We start from the raw sequence: 15400 nt of genomic DNA, 5'->3' as shown, positions 1-15400 counted from the left end.
AGAACCTGGTATAAACAAAGCAATATTTAATTCAGTTGTTTTATATAAAAACTTTAGCAGGATGTCAAGTACATAATGCATTAAAAATTAGCAATAATCCGCATTTTTTAACAATTTGTTGATTATTTCACCTTATAAGAAGATTAAGGTCTCTTGCTCTTCATGAAACGAGAAGTTAAATAAGCTATTGCCAAATAACTAAATAAACTATGTAGGCATGAGCTTTAAAAATGACATAAGTATAATACAGCAAATTGTATCAAACATAATATGAAATAGAAAATAGACACATGTTCATCCCTTTAAATGCTTATTCTCTGCAGTGAGTGAAATAGGGAGTAATAAAACTTTTTTTGTGGAAAAAAACTTTGTAAATACAAATGAACACAGTATGAAACTAAAATGTAACCTCACTGCAAGGATGATATTTAGATTACAAAATTTAATTCTATGTAGAACTCCTCCTGGAATCTCCCACCCCCCAGCTAACCTGCCGGCCCCAAGCCCGGATGAAAGAGGAGGGTTGGGCGTGGGGCTAGTAACTAGTAACCCCATCCTCTAAAACAACGCCTGCTACAGAAATTTGAATTGCAGCATAAGCACAACGAGAGCCTGGATGGAAGATCCCTCTTCGGAAACGCTTATGAAACGTGCTGGCGAGAGCTTTCAGGAAGTCAGTTCCCCGACCCATCTTCTCAAGGCAAAAAGTAGAATAGGGATCTGGAACATTAGAACCGTGTACGAGAGAGGAAAATCAGCTCACGAAGTGCAGGAAATGAAAAACTATAACATCAAGCTCATCGACCTGCGCGAGACAAGGTGTAATGGGAACGGTCAGACCAGACTTTCGTCAGGGGAGACAATCATCTACTCTGGACATGAAGACCCTGACCATGACCACACACAAGGAGTAACAGTACTGATGACACCAGAGGCTGCAAGAGCACTAGTAGCATGGGAACCAGTCTCCCCAGACTCATGTCAGCCAGGTTCAACTCCAAAGGGAGAAAGATCACCATCATCCAGTGCTATGCACCTACCAAAGCAGATAAAAAAGAGGAAAAAGAAGACTTTTACAACTCCCTACAAGCGCTGGTTGTTCGTACTCCAAAACGATACCTGAAGTTCATAATGGGCGACATAAATGCCAAAGTTGGAAATAACAATGCAGATAAAGGACACATAATGATAAGGTATCTTTACTCCTAACTGTGTGTGTAAATGTCTGTATCAGTATGTATGCCTGCCCTTGTGAGCAAAAGAACAATTTCTGTCTTGGGTCTACTCGACAGATATTAAAGTCTGATTTGATTTCATTTGATTAATGGGAAAGCATGGTGTGGGCAACTGCAATGAAACTGGTGAGCTGCTTGTTCGATTACCTGTTATATCTGATATTCCAAATCTAAAGTGGGTATAGGATACTTTAAAATATTTCAGTTGGTAGAGAATGTGTCTTTCAGGCTTGGGATAGCTTTGTAGGATGAGTGCACTTCTAAGCGTGAACTGTTTCCAGATCAATGTGCCAGTTCTGGGCAAAACAATCTTCCAGTCAATGTCAGAGTGTACATATAAATAATTTAGCACTTCTTACACCCTGATGTAACAACACCAGTCAAAACCATTAACACAGCAATTCTTTCACAAGGTGTGCCCACTTGCACTTTCCTAATTGTTGCATATGTAGCGTTATAACCTGGTAATCCATCATTTGACATATTAATAAGACTGAACCAATATTTAACACACCTTACTTTGGATAGGGTATTGAAAATCTCCCAAGATCAATTATTTTATTTGGTGTATTCAACCACACACCTAAAAATCTTTTGCAAGCAAATACTTGAACTTTTTAATAGCCCCAAATTTCAGATTCATACAATAAGAGAGGATCAATCTGCATATCATCTATATTTATAAAAAAAAAAATATCTAGGAATACTGTTACTTAATTTCTACAGGCACTGCAAGAGCTGGCTAGTTCCTTTAGTTGCTAAGTCAGTTACTGCACTAGTAAGGGAAAGTTTTGTGGTAAACTAAAAGCTCAAATATAGGTGTTGACGACCTCCAGTTTATGGCTTCCATAGCTTCCCAAACAAAACCTTTCCTGACTGCCACAACTTTTGTTTTCTGAAGGTTAATTGACATCAAAATTATCTGCAAATGGTTTTAGTATATAAATTTGCTTTTAAAGACAACTATTTGAACATCCGTGCAATGTCGTCAGCAGGTATAGTATTAGAGAGTTTGAGATTCGCGATGCGGAGGGAAAATTTGTACTACAACGGCAAAGACGCCCCTCTAGGCTTACTCGCTGTGAGAAACCGATTGAGATTTAAGCGACGAGAAAGTAACATGATTCAGGACTAATGTCCTCAAAACGAACCTTTTTTATTTTTCTAAAATTTAAAATCTGTAAAAGAACTAAATGTCTATTTCTACCTTGATGGGAAGTTGTCAAGTTGCCTGTGTCCCTCTACAAATTATTGAATAAGTCATTACAAGCCTCCGTGAGGACATGGCTGCTTTCCACCCCTGTCTCGCCGATGTAACTAAAAAACTTGAGAATGATCTTGAGGCGCTACAACACCACACATGAAGACAATTCAACACTAAAAGCAGGATGGCCGACAAAAGAACAGAAGAGACCAGAAATATTCCTTTCTGATGTAGGAATAACTGATCTTGCCCCTTTTTCTGCTCCTTAGAACCTTTCAAGTCAGAATCTAACTGTTCGTCCTATTCCCCTCCCCAGCAAATTCGACTCACTCATTGCCACAAATTATGGTTAAATAACGAGACACCAGCCAAACTCATGTCTCCTCACGTCAGATCCCTCCACCCAAATCCCCCGAGTCCACCTCTCCCTTCTCATCCGTCCAACATGGAAACGACGCGTTAGAAGCCAGAAGACACCGAGCAGAAGTTTTATAACAGACGACACCGAGCAGGTCAAAGGTTACAGCTGGCTCCCAGCTCTACTAGTGACACTGAGAAACTCGGTGGTTGCCGGTCTACACTAAGCTGACATGGCAATTGACAGGGACTGTTGTCATGTACTGTCATTGTAGGGCCTAATGAGAGCCAAATTGTTTGTAGTCCTATAAGAAACACCACCGCAAACACAGACAACTACCATAGTCCTACATGTTGCTATCAACGACTGTAAAAGCGGGAAAAGCCTCAGTAACTAGGTCTGGAGCATCCTCCTCGCAAGCAGACCAAAGTACTTAGGGTTGTTTGGTTTCAGAGCAAAAGAACATGCCTGACGAGCTCTACATAAACAAGATTTTGCAGGAAAACACTAATTTTTTAATAATAAATATAATGCATAAATGTTAAAGTTCAAATTATATCTGTTTAATTATTTACTTTAAAGTTGTTTTATATTGTTCTATATTAATACTCAATATTAGCTAGCTAATTTTATTTTTATAGAATTCTCTGTATCCAAATTTTCAAGAACTTTTATCAATCTACAGTTTCCTGAACGATTACTCAACTTCTATTTCAAGACTTTCATCAAAGAAACGGCTTGTTTAATCTTCCATATGTAAAGAAACAAAAGAAGACACCATTATTCTGGTTGATGACATAATGATGTCAATATTTCCTTGTTATATTTTTAAGATCCAGATGTAATGATTAACAAAGATGTTAATAAATTCCGAAAGACAATAATCCACTAAATAGGATGTGATGTTGAATGTCTGCTAAGTGTCTGTGATGACGTACACTGGGAACGTTCAAAGGTGTCTACAAGGTTTGAGTGGATGGTATAGCCATTCGGTTGGTCAGTTATTATTTCTTTTTGTACATTCGAGAAGCATGGCAGTAGTAGGGGTCGTGAACTCTAAATCAGCTGTGTATTTGCTCTTTCTTACCCTTGTTATGTTTGAATACCTCCGTGGCTGTGTAAGCAACACAGAGAAGAGAAATAATCAGTGGATTTCGAGATGAGATATCAACCCATGACCACTACTCCCTTTAGTTGTGACAAACCCACATCTTACACACTACTAGTCTGTTCGTGTTCACAAATAGTCTTCATCATCTTCTACATGAAACCTTACACTCTTCATTGCCGGTAATCCACGATGTCTCTAACAACAACAGCAAGATATATTAATATTAAGCGATCTGTCATCAAACTATATACCATGCTGTAGACGACAGCGTATACACTTGTAAAGGTTTTGCATAAACATATTTTTAAAATTCTTTACCTGGCTACCAATATCTTGTACACCCCAGGTGTCATGTGACTGTCAGGTCCAGCCCTAGCCACACGTCGCTTCCACCAGTGTCCGAGTTCCCTCAGCACGTGACTACTGACGTCACACGGGGGTCTTGGGGTCAGACAACTGATCACAGCACAGACACAGACCTGGGATGTCGGCGGGGTCTGTTGTTCCCAGACACTGACACAGTTCCTGCCAAAGAGTAGCACGTTCTGTTTGACTAAACTGAAAAGTATAACATTTATTAAAAAATTATTTTCTACACCTGTGATAAAATAATTAAGCACTGTTTAAGGCTGAAATGTGTCAAAATAGAAGCTGTCAAAATCCTTACTTGAGTGAGATCGGTGTCATCAGCGACAGCCCATTGCACCTGATAAGCTGTGATGTTGGGGACAGCGATGGTCTTAGTGATGCGCAGACCGGGAGCGATGTCGGACACCAGGTGAGACAACATGGCCTCCGCCTTGTTTAACGATTGTATGACCTGTTTCAGTTTTATCTTAAGGTTCCTGCATATATCTTGTTGTGACATATCACGTTTGTTCCAATTTTCTCCAAAAGCCTTCACTTGACAGACGACAAGACCATGAAGTCGATGAATGAGGAGAAGATCAAAGTCTCCCTGTCTGTCCTGTGACAAACCACTCGGAAAGGTCTTAGTTGAAGGCAAGTGGGCAGCTGCAGCAGCGTAGAAGGGTTCGCTTAGGTACTGTCCGAACTTCAGCTGACTTTTCCAACTAAGACTTCTTTATTTTCTTCTGAAATCGTCTGCAGACAGACGAGCAGCCGCTCCATGGCTTTATCATGTCTCACGTCACTCTCCTGAACAGAAGGTTGCGAAATAGAATCCTGAGCAGCCGTGGATGGAATCATCGTCGCTTGGTTCAGTCCAACACGTTGACTGGATGACAGATTAAAAACCAGAACATCCTGACCAGATACCGACTGTCTAGTCATCGGCACGTGGTTGACGTAGACAGGATGCAGGAAGTAGGCGCGTGAGTCGAGATCAGGGAACGCGGCCTCAACCCACCGGAGCCAGAATGTCTGGGCTTGTGCTGTGATGGTTTCCTGTTTAGATCCATTCTCAAATAAAAATAATTAAACCTTAGTTTTCTTGTTCGTTGCTTCTTGTACAGATCATTTGAACAAAATTATCTTCGAATAATGACTCCACGGGTTTTTGTGATTTAAATGTCAGGAAGAAGATTTAAGAGTAAAAAAAGGAAAAAATTCGATGCTACATCAACAGACCTCAAATAATTGCAAAGAATCGCAAAAGATATAATAGCTGCAAGTGATGTTTATGATTAAACAATGTTAGTGAATATTTTGTTTTATTTTGGAGCAGGAATTTCAGTTTTAGTGACTGCTGTCCCTCTGATGTTTTCTACTGCTGCTCTTTCATGCTGCTAATTTTATCTTCTACTCTTAGAACTTTTCATGCTAACTGGGACTGACCTTTTAATACAAATGCGTTTGGTTTCCTTCTGTTAAACGTTTTTACTCCTGCTGAACAATTTCACTGACCTGTAAATCTGAGTCAGTATCTCTCTCACTTTTTTTTCCTCTAACAGACATAAACCCAACGGTGGTATCAATAAAACGGTCAATAATCTCTGTAAAAGACACACACTAATTCTACCTGAAAGCCAGTCTTCTCACTGATGACTCTGACTGCCGCCTCAATCTGACCTGGAACACCTCGGATGACGACAATCTTCATACCTGGTACAGGTGAGGGGTTAGAGTCGAACTTTACGTCAGCGCCTGTTTGTATCTTGACCTCCTGGAGTAGGCATTGGTTACCTTAGTGTCATGAAAAACAGATGAAAATAAGTAGAATTCTAACTTTGATTCTTTATCTAGATTTCGTCGTCGTCATCATCATCATCATCATCATCATCATCAATCACCATCTTTATCATCTACTTTTCTTTTTCTATGCAGTATCCATGGTGTCTAATATGCATAAAATACCAAGCAAAAACCAGAAAAAATTCAAAGTTTATAAACATCAGTAAGACATAATGAAAACGGAGTCTTAACAAGGATATTAAAATCATAACTAGATTATCTAATTAGAAAATTAACTTCTAACCCAAACTCTTAGAAAGGCTTAGGCTATCGTCAAGTAGTAGATAAAGCAAACGAAGATTAATAATGTACACAACAAGAGAGGTCTGTAAGAAAAACAAAGACAATATGGAAGTGTCAACCAATGTCTTTGCATAAAACTTCCTAGATGCTTACCAGCTGTACTGTAAACACACAAATAGTAAACACACGAATGTTTCTGAAGGCGGTTTATATATTGGGTCAAATGTCACCTACTGTCGTCAGTGAGGACAGCAGCCTGTTCATCAGTCACGGCGTGCAGGTAAAAGTTCACACGACCTCTGCCTCCTCTACCAGATCCTCTTGTTGCCCTAACATCTTCACCACCTCCTGCTCCACTCCGGCGACTGCCCTGTAGAGACACAACATGGAGGAGAGAAAACTACATGCGCCAATCTGGAAATGAGCGAAACAAGATGTACATCCATGCATGTCGAGTGTAATAAAACATTAAGGTATTACAAGAATCAGAGGAATGCTGAAAAAAACTCAAGCATTATGATTGTCACACAAAAAGAGTTAAAATACTAAAATAATATTAAGATCGCAGAAACGAAGTCAAAATATTAAAATATGAGAAAAGTTTTTTTTTTTAAACAGAGGTAATTTTTAACATGTTGTAAGAATAGTCTAAATAATATGTTCTCAGCTGAAACCATCAATGACAGATGTCCATGTAAAACAATTTCTACTTTCTATGTGAGTGGCACTCTACACGTACACTCACACAATTTACAGTGGGATGGTGGGATTATCATCACACACACTAGGGTGGCTACTGTAACAATCGCCAGTGTTACCATGTAATGTTCTCACTTTTTGTGAAGCCGGTGGTGGATGACCAGACATGGCGGTGGTCTCCCTTTACTCAACTAAGCTTGTAGGCGGCGTCTGTACCTGGTCTTTGTCAGGACAAGAAACCAGTCATGGTGCTGAATGTTGTTGTCTACTTGATCTTCGTGGGACCTGCTACACATCCACAACACTTATTTTAGTTTTGTCTTTTTGTGTACATAATAATGGCATCTACTTCAAGGGAGGTAACCTATCGGTCCATACTGTTACTGGTATGTAATGTTTTGTAATTTATGGTAACTTGCCAATAATTTAAAATTCCTAATAAACAGGCTAAAACATAAAATAGTCACATGCTTAACATTTTACAACAGGGTTAAGGGGGTCAACAGATAAGTTCTATAGCAGGGGTGGGCAATTAATTTTCCCAAGGGGCCGGATGAGAAACTGGGATGGTTCTAGAGGGCCGGACTAATATAGTTAACTCAGTTTTACCCAATGCTGCATATATAGTATATTTACTGGTGGGAGCCAGCAGGCGGGCCGGTCAGAGACAGGAGGCGGGCCGGATCCGGCCCGCGGGCCGGCGTTTGCCCAGGTCTGTTCTATAGCGTCTCGCTTGTACTGCATGCAGTGGGACTGATCAGCGGGAGTGTATTTTGATGAGATGATTACTATTTGATATCTGACCATAAACTCCATAATCCCTACGATAATTATTTACAGAAACAATTTACATATTCTTCTAAACAAACACGTAAGTATAATTAGTCACTGACCTCGCTGCTGCTTCTCTCCATAATGGCGCGCATCTAGTCACGAGTGACCCGGATGTTTACCTGTAAGTTCTGTTTACCTGTGAGTCGATTAAAAGTCTAACTTATCGGGTGTTCCTGCTATGTTCTTACTTGTATCAACACAGGAGGTGTAACCCACACCCTGCAGAACACTCTGTTACACCTTCATTCAGGGGAGGGAAGCTTTTTTTCTCGAAGGGCCATTTTGATATTTATAACATTTTAATGCGCGGCACAGACAAAAATATACAGTACTCATACAAATGTGTGACTAAAATATAATCCAAAGAGACGGAATTTACTGATGTTTTAATGAGGATTTGGGGGGAAAGGTGGAAAAATGTTTTTCTTTGAAGGATTTTGCTTTACAGCATGATAATTTAGTATATTATTAAATCGTCGAAAAAATTACATTTAGGACTTGCGGAGGGAATTGAATAAAGTGTAAAGCTATATTTTGTTAGACTTTAACGAAAGAGATAATTGGTTTCCATTGGTCTTTACTATGAGTACTTGGCCATCGAAACCTTCTTAAGCTAGGTAGTTACAGTTACAGGTAGTTACAAGCTAGGGAGGTAGTTACAGTCCAACGTGTCAAACAAAGTCTTATTCGTCTGTACTCAATAATAGTTATTAAAGTCAACTTCAATCTCTCAACACCAGACCATTCCTGTTACAGTTCTGTAAATAATCACAAGAACATTGTCATAGGCAGACTGTGACCTGTCGCTACACATTTTAATCACGAACATTATGGTTTTATAAAACTACAATGATGGAATAATTACTTACCTGTGTAAGTTTGTTGACACAACTGCCAAGCATCGAGTCACTGTGGCTTAAGCCAGTGTGCGAAACGGATTTCCCCAAAGTTATAGAATTTTTTGTCCATAAACTCAAGAATTCAAAGAGTCCTGCTGGTCACAGTTCATGTATTGAGATGTAAATACAATTAGTCATTGCTACATGGTGATGGTCGGTACATAGTGTGTGTCTCGTCGGCGACCGCGTGTTTTAACAATTTTCAGTTAATAGGTTTTACAGTTTAGGTCTTTACAGTTTACAGTTTAGGTCTGACAGTCTTATCAGAAGGTTTCTAGGTCAGGGTCTAGGTGGGTCTTAACTAATGCTCGAGTTTACTTTCAGGCTTTAGATTGCTTTACCAGTAGGATTAGCTTAACGAGCAGAGCAGCACGTGTCAATTAAATAACTACCAATACAGACAGCATTCGCACAACTCATATGGTTTCAATGTTTGTCGTGATGTGATATAGTCATAAACTTATAATAGGAATATAAACAATGATGACAACTGTTTTTCTAGCAAAACAGTGTTCTCACTACTGAATGTCAGACACTCTGCCATTTCGCGATCGCTGGAACGATTTCCGACAAGGGGCACGTGACACTTACACTCTACAGCCATGCACATTAGATAAGAACACCAACAAAAACATGAATTAAGTACAGGAGCATAATATTAGAAAAAATAATCAACAAATAATAAAAAACCTTGTGGGTACAAGGCTTAACGTAAATCTACATGAAAATAGTTAACAGTAATCCCACCTTTTGCACTTTTTGATGTGAGATCCCGGTCGACAACTACGTCCAACACAGGAGACACCGTTTGTGTTACTTTGAATGTCATCCGATGTCAGGAGAAAAGTTATAGTGGAGGCTGAAGATGAGTCAGCGCTAATCAGAGAGACCGCTAGTCTGCGAGTTCTCTTAAGCCACGCGAATGATGTGACAGGCTCCATGTCACCTGACCGTGACATCCGATACAAATAACAAGTACACTTCACATTTTGGCCAACGAACCAAAAGACTAGAGCCATGCCCGCTGATAGTACTTTTCCCAACATTCTCATAGTATGACAGCCAGCTTTGAAGTTTTGATTAAGCGAAACTTAAGGTTTTGGTGTAGTTTAATGTGTTAGTTTGGAGAAAATGACTCAGCATAAAAAATAAATAGGTCAATGTTTGTGGCATTGGGAATCCTTTTTTGACTTTTCACGCGTAAAAAGATAAAAAGCCGCGGCCTGGTAGGTGACTGCACTTCCATTTAGAGGCTAAGTTCCTTAAATATCCAAATGTATATCCGAAGGAGTGGGGGGGTCATCGATGTTGCAGATGAGCACGTGTCAATCCTGTTATGTTTCACCATGCCTACCGTGATGCCTAATAATCTTCAGACGACCTTTATGCCGGTATATCCAACATGCGAGCTCTGCCACGATGAATAAATTCGTGATGGAAAAATTTCAGTACACACACACAAACATATATGAAAACAAACATAAACAGAGTCCCTCAGACATGTCACCTTCTTCGTTTATTTGGTTTCGTTGTCCTGGTGTTACTAAGGACGCTAAGTAAGGCTGTGTATAGTTATCTGGAGTTTTGTCGACTCATCGACATCTAACCATCGTAGAGAGAGTGTGTTTGTGTGTGTGTGTGTGTGGAAGGGGTGGGTGTAAATGTCTAGTTTACGGTTGATTGTCTCTACTCTAATAAACTTTAATCAAGCATAATTAAAAGTAGAAAGTATGCTTCTACAGGGGGCTATGCCTAGTGCATGTCTGAGTGTGTAAATTGTGTTTAAACAGTGAACTCATGCTGATCTAGTTTTGCTAGTGTGTGTGTCAGCGCTGTCTTGTACAGGTTGATATCAATGTTATAAGGGATCAGCTGCAGAGAAACTGGGCATGATAGGGTTAACAAACAGTATAACAAAATACAACACAGAGTTAAAGAAGATAATCAACCGACAGGATCCAACACAAATGAACTATTCTTTCGTGTGAAAGTGGAATATTTTATTTTCTTACCATGAAGAACTGAAAAATGCAATGCTATAAAAATGTTGGAGATGTCATACAACACTCATAATATAACACTTGACTTACTCGCTAACAAAATTACGTCAGCATGAAATGATTGATGGAACACCCGCCATTGACACAAACAAGGTAAAGGCATTACACACACAACTGATGTTGCATCCAAATGAAAATAAAAATAAGGTACAAAGATACATTTCATTTCCGTCGATAAGACTGAGTGTTAGTGTGATGTCACCAACTGCAGCCAATAACACGAACTCTGTTGTTGTGTAAAGATGGTTTGATATTGTAGTTGACACTAGTTGTTGTGTAAACAGAGACAGGATGTTATGCTGTGGATGACATTATGAGGTGATGAAGTGATAGATTGAGATTAACAGAGAAGAAACACTGAAGATAAGTGTTGATGTCAGGGAAACAGACGCGAGACAGCAAGAGACGTTTATAAACTTCGTGGTTGTGAGTTTTAATGGAGGTACTCCTACTCATCTGTGATGTTTGTTGCACCGTTTGCATCTGTTTAGGATGTTTCTCCAGTTCTTGTGCTGCGTCACTTCCTACAACAGACATCTTCCTCCACTAACGGCTTCTGTCTCCTCTTCTTCCATCTTTGGACTTTGGACTGAACTTGATTTTATGTTTCCTTCACTGACAGGTGTAGTTGTTTTAGCATTGGGCACCAGTGTGGACTATTGTACACCATTGTGGGCCAGTATGGACCATTGTGTCTAAAGAGTGACAAAAGTCATGTCAGACAATCAGCAACAAAGTATAGAGCTAGTGGTCACATATATCTTGTGTATAGACATTGTGATAGTATATACATAATACAGTCAGTGGTCACATATACATTGCGGGGTGGAGTGCATGCTCGGGAATACTTACATACCAAAGATGTCATACACAAGAGTGTGAAGGGTCGCCATGTTTTATCACCAGGTAGCCTACAGGTGTGTCTCACTGACCTCCACAACTCTCTTCCTTCTGATCGTTGTAAGGCACCCTGGGTAAGTTGTTTGTTATTTGTTTGGTTATCGCTTTGTTATTTTACTGTTAGTTAAAGGTTGACTACCGTTCTTTTCACATCGTTGTTGTCAGCTTTTCTTTGTAGATGAAAGACACAGCTCGTTAGCGATGACCTTCTGTTGCCTGCTTCCTGAGTGAGCGATGTTATCTACATCGGTAGCATCGCCTCTTTCTTTAGGTTTTGTACTCGGTCTGTCATCTCACTTCTTGTGATGTGAACTGTCGACAACAAACACGTGACTTTGTTTGCTGGATGAGGTCTACTTTACTTTTACATTTTATTGGCTGCCTTCTCTCACTGTCGCCACTCTATTCCTTGGGATTCTGTAGTTTTCTGCGATATGCTCAGCGTACGTTCGCTAGTGCTGCTTTCGAGATTTTGTTCATCTTTTTTTTTTTTGAGACCTTTTATTAAAAAACATCAACACAAGAACAACCAGCACAGAGCGTAGTTTACCGCTCTAGCCACGTGACCCCAAGACACAGGACAGCTGCAGTCCAACACACAAGTGACATGTCTAGTCCCAAGTTACACATGTGTTGACTCCATCAAAACAGATCGCGAAAAGGTTTTCTTTAGTCCAACAGATCATCGACACACAGAGGTACACACGCATTTTATCTTCGCCCTCATCATCGCTTTCCTGACACACGACAGTCGCTGTCCTCCTTCATCCTCCATCCACATGACGTCACTGAGGGCTGACATGACGTCAGAAATGGCTGATTGTGAGACTTCGTGTCATGACATGTCACGGTCAGGGTATAGTGTGTGTTGTGACAAGATGTTGTAAACTGTAACAGTGTCATGTGATCGTGGTGTAGGTATTGTATCCTGTCATTGGTATTTATTGTTTATTTGCTGTGTGGTGTATGTTTATATTGTCAGCCTGGTGTTTGACTGTTGTAACAGTGCGCACGTGGTGCCTGTCGATGACATGACTGTTAAATTTATTTTAACCACTTAACAACTGTTTGTACCTGTTTTAAACTAACAACAAAAATCTTTACTGAAACACTCATTGTGAAACGTGTGCGCGACATTTATAAAGGATGTGAAACAACATGTGTACATCGTGTGAATGTGTTTGTGTCAAACAGTTAAACTTGTAACATGTGTTGTATAAGTGAGCCGCTAGTGTTTGTTGTGTTTACATCAATGAATCTCTTAACTCAATGAACTGGGTTTTGATGGACCACTCGTGTCTGTATTTAGTCTCAGAGTTCTGTCCCCTTTGTTTACCACTGGCAGTAAACAATATCAGACTAAACACTTTAGTGCACGGCACTGACATGACAGTCTGCTGAGGCCCTTTGACAGCACGTGTACAACATATAGACACATTGACACAGATATTACACTGGTAGACTGACACAATGACACAGATATCACACTGGTATACTGACACATTGACACAGATATCACGCTGGTAGACTGGCACACTCACGAATATAATGACACATTAAAACACACACCTCTGTAACAGACAAACTTGTTGACACTTGTTGGTGTGTAAACAGAGACACGGACCGATGTAAAAAATTGTAATGACGGCATGTCTATGACATCATAAGGTGATGACTTCGTGATAGACTGAGAGTAGAAGAAGACAAACACTAAAAGACAATTGTTGATGTAAGAGAGTGACACACGACAACAGGAGGTGACAGGTGTGTCAGTGTCAGTGTCAGTGACCTTCAAGCGGCCAGTCGTCAGGGGAGACAATCACAAGTTGTGACGTACAGCGGGACATGAGGTCAAGTCGGGGAGAGGTAGAGTTGTATACTAGTGACAACTGAGATCTAAGTAAATCGTAACCAGGGTCCTCCAGACAGACGACGACTTTTCTCTCCAGACCACGAACACGATGTCCACTCGTCACCCACACCACGTCACTGCGGGCCGTGGCCACGTCCTCGATGTCATCATCCGTCATCACCCGCACTGGGATACCCGCTTCTTGCAGTCCTGTCACCATACTCGACTGATCACTAACGTCACGCCAGTCCAACACCAGCACGTCTCTCCACTGTAGACAGCGTGGTGTTGTGCCGCCGCTGGTAGAGGTCAATGTTGTAGATGTTGTTGTGCTGCTCTCTGTCAACATGGATATAAACATGGCATAGTGACGTCATCACGTAAACTGAGAGACACACGTCACTAACACACTGTCTTATTTACAAAACTGTTTCTTACCCGTTCGTTATTTATTTATCACACAGGTAAGTGTTTAACTGTAAACAACGTTACACTACACAATACACACACCTACCTGTAACACCAACACGGAGACTGTGTAGGAAGCTGGCCACCTCACGACCGCACGTGACACAGTCATCTGACCAGTCACCTGAGTGACCCTGACCTCGGTGATACAGTCGCATGACTGGCGGGCCGTCTGTGTGGTCGGGCACACCTCGCTCACTGTACGGTTTGACATAACGGTGTTTAGTGATCTTCTCGTCCCGCGCGACTTCCCTGACGACGGACGGAGGAGAGCGGAGGGGTCTGGTTAAATATTCCACTTGCCAGCCGGCGGGTGTGTATCCATGGTAACAACTTGCCGCCCACAGATGGAGACGAGGAACTTGTGTCAGCAGCTTGTCACACAAAGTCTGAAAGTTCTTGATTCTGTAGACACGACTGTAACATAGGATGTAGCTACACGCGTTACACTGTGAACTGTTATTAATCTGTGATTCTGTTTGCGTATCACATGCAATATTGTTACACATTATCCATCAAGTAAATGATGTGACAATAATGACACGTGTTGCAACACAATGTGTGTAACAGCCGATGCTTCATAACAAATCTAAGTCGACAACACAACACCACCATCAGGTGTCACAACTGTTGAGGAAACATCACCTGTTAAGCACCAAATAGTTTTAATCCAGTAAATACAGACAGCATCTACCTGTGTGTCTATCATCACATCACACGCTGTACAACTCACCTGAACTCACTCCCTACTTCATCAGCGATGATGTACAACGACCCTCCGCTCGCTGCCTGTGACAAGTCGTTGACGGCCTTCGCCACGTCTTTACCGTCCTTAAGCTCATACTGCAGGAGGTGAGGCTGACCGGGTGACACACCTGCTGACTGTTGTGTCTTTACTGTCTGCAGCAACAGGTGATACAGCAACATGCACGCTGCACGACTCCCCCTCCACGTACTGACAACGTAGACGTGGTGACCACACCGCAGCCACTGTATGGCCATCAGCAGCAGCACCACAGTTTTACCTGTACCGGGCGGTCCGGTGACAAAGAGTGTGGGAGGCGCCGTGTGTAGCAGGTGAACTTGCTCTGGGAAGAGTGTGATTACAGCAGTATAGCACTCTCCTGTCCACCACACGGCCTCACCCAGGGTCTTGACACTCACACGTGGAGGACATGTGCATGGCACACTCACTGTTGTCGCCGGACCACAGAACCTATGTAAACAAAGAAATCACAGATATATATGAACCTATTTGAAACTAACAGCATTGTAAAGTATGTAACATTCAAAAACCTCTTATGGTAAAAAAAATTGCTATATCAGATCTTTGACCTGAACGGT

The 15400-nt window shown here is 41.0% G+C and overlaps 2 protein-coding genes across 8 annotated transcripts; both read right to left on the bottom strand.

Moving 5' to 3' along the window:
- Window positions 1-4373: 4373 nt before the first annotated feature.
- LOC112575150 lies at window positions 4374-9804 on the bottom strand. Of its 7 annotated transcripts, none has more exons than XM_025256782.1 (7): window positions 8747-9804; window positions 7937-8013; window positions 7179-7331; window positions 6579-6714; window positions 5890-6053; window positions 4576-5315; window positions 4374-4433 (listed from the first exon to the last, which is right to left on the bottom strand). In XM_025256782.1, exons 3-6 carry the CDS (start codon window positions 7209-7211, stop codon window positions 4965-4967), a joined length of 684 nt encoding a protein of 227 aa, XP_025112567.1. In that variant the 5' UTR covers window positions 7212-7331; window positions 7937-8013; window positions 8747-9804; the 3' UTR covers window positions 4374-4433; window positions 4576-4964. The 7 variants fall into 7 exon arrangements, with proteins under 7 accessions (XP_025112567.1, XP_025112562.1, XP_025112560.1 ...); XM_025256777.1 differs by having other exon boundaries at window positions 4576-5330; window positions 7179-7328; window positions 8747-9800; XM_025256775.1 differs by having other exon boundaries at window positions 4576-5330; window positions 8747-9799.
- A 945-nt stretch (window positions 9805-10749) lies between these two features.
- LOC112575148 lies at window positions 10750-15021 on the bottom strand. The gene is made up of 3 exons (XM_025256773.1): window positions 14790-15021; window positions 14103-14473; window positions 10750-13927 (listed from the first exon to the last, which is right to left on the bottom strand). The coding sequence occupies exons 1-3, from the start codon at window positions 14981-14983 to the stop codon at window positions 13518-13520; spliced, it is 975 nt and encodes a 324-aa protein (XP_025112558.1). The 5' UTR covers window positions 14984-15021; the 3' UTR covers window positions 10750-13517.
- Window positions 15022-15400: the final 379 nt, after the last annotated feature.

The sequence above is a fragment of the Pomacea canaliculata genome, linkage group LG11 (assembly GCF_003073045.1).
Source record: "Pomacea canaliculata isolate SZHN2017 linkage group LG11, ASM307304v1, whole genome shotgun sequence".
Classification (NCBI taxonomy): Eukaryota; Metazoa; Mollusca; class Gastropoda; order Architaenioglossa; family Ampullariidae; genus Pomacea; species Pomacea canaliculata.
This window is presented reverse-complemented; position numbering and strand designations above follow the sequence as displayed.

Excerpts from the sequence above, each read along its gene's own strand:
- LOC112575148 (XM_025256773.1), bottom strand. The coding sequence starts at position 14,983 with ATGTTGCTGTATCACCTGTTGCTGCAGACAGTAAAGACACAACAGTCA. Across the intron at positions 14,474-14,789 it reads GAAGTAGGGAGTGAGTTCAG|TCGTGTCTACAGAATCAAGA; the intron begins GTGAGTTGTACA and ends CCTATGTTACAG. Across the intron at positions 13,928-14,102 it reads TCTCCGTGTTGGTGTTACAG|AGAGCAGCACAACAACATCT; the intron begins GTAGGTGTGTGT and ends CCATGTTGACAG.
- LOC112575150 (XM_025256777.1), bottom strand. The coding sequence starts at position 7,211 with ATGTCTGGTCATCCACCACCGGCTTCACAAAAA. Across the intron at positions 6,715-7,178 it reads CACCACCGGCTTCACAAAAA|GGCAGTCGCCGGAGTGGAGC; the intron begins GTGAGAACATTA and ends GTGTCTCTACAG. Across the intron at positions 5,331-5,889 it reads GTGAGAAGACTGGCTTTCAG|AATGGATCTAAACAGGAAAC; the intron begins GTAGAATTAGTG and ends TTTTTATTTGAG.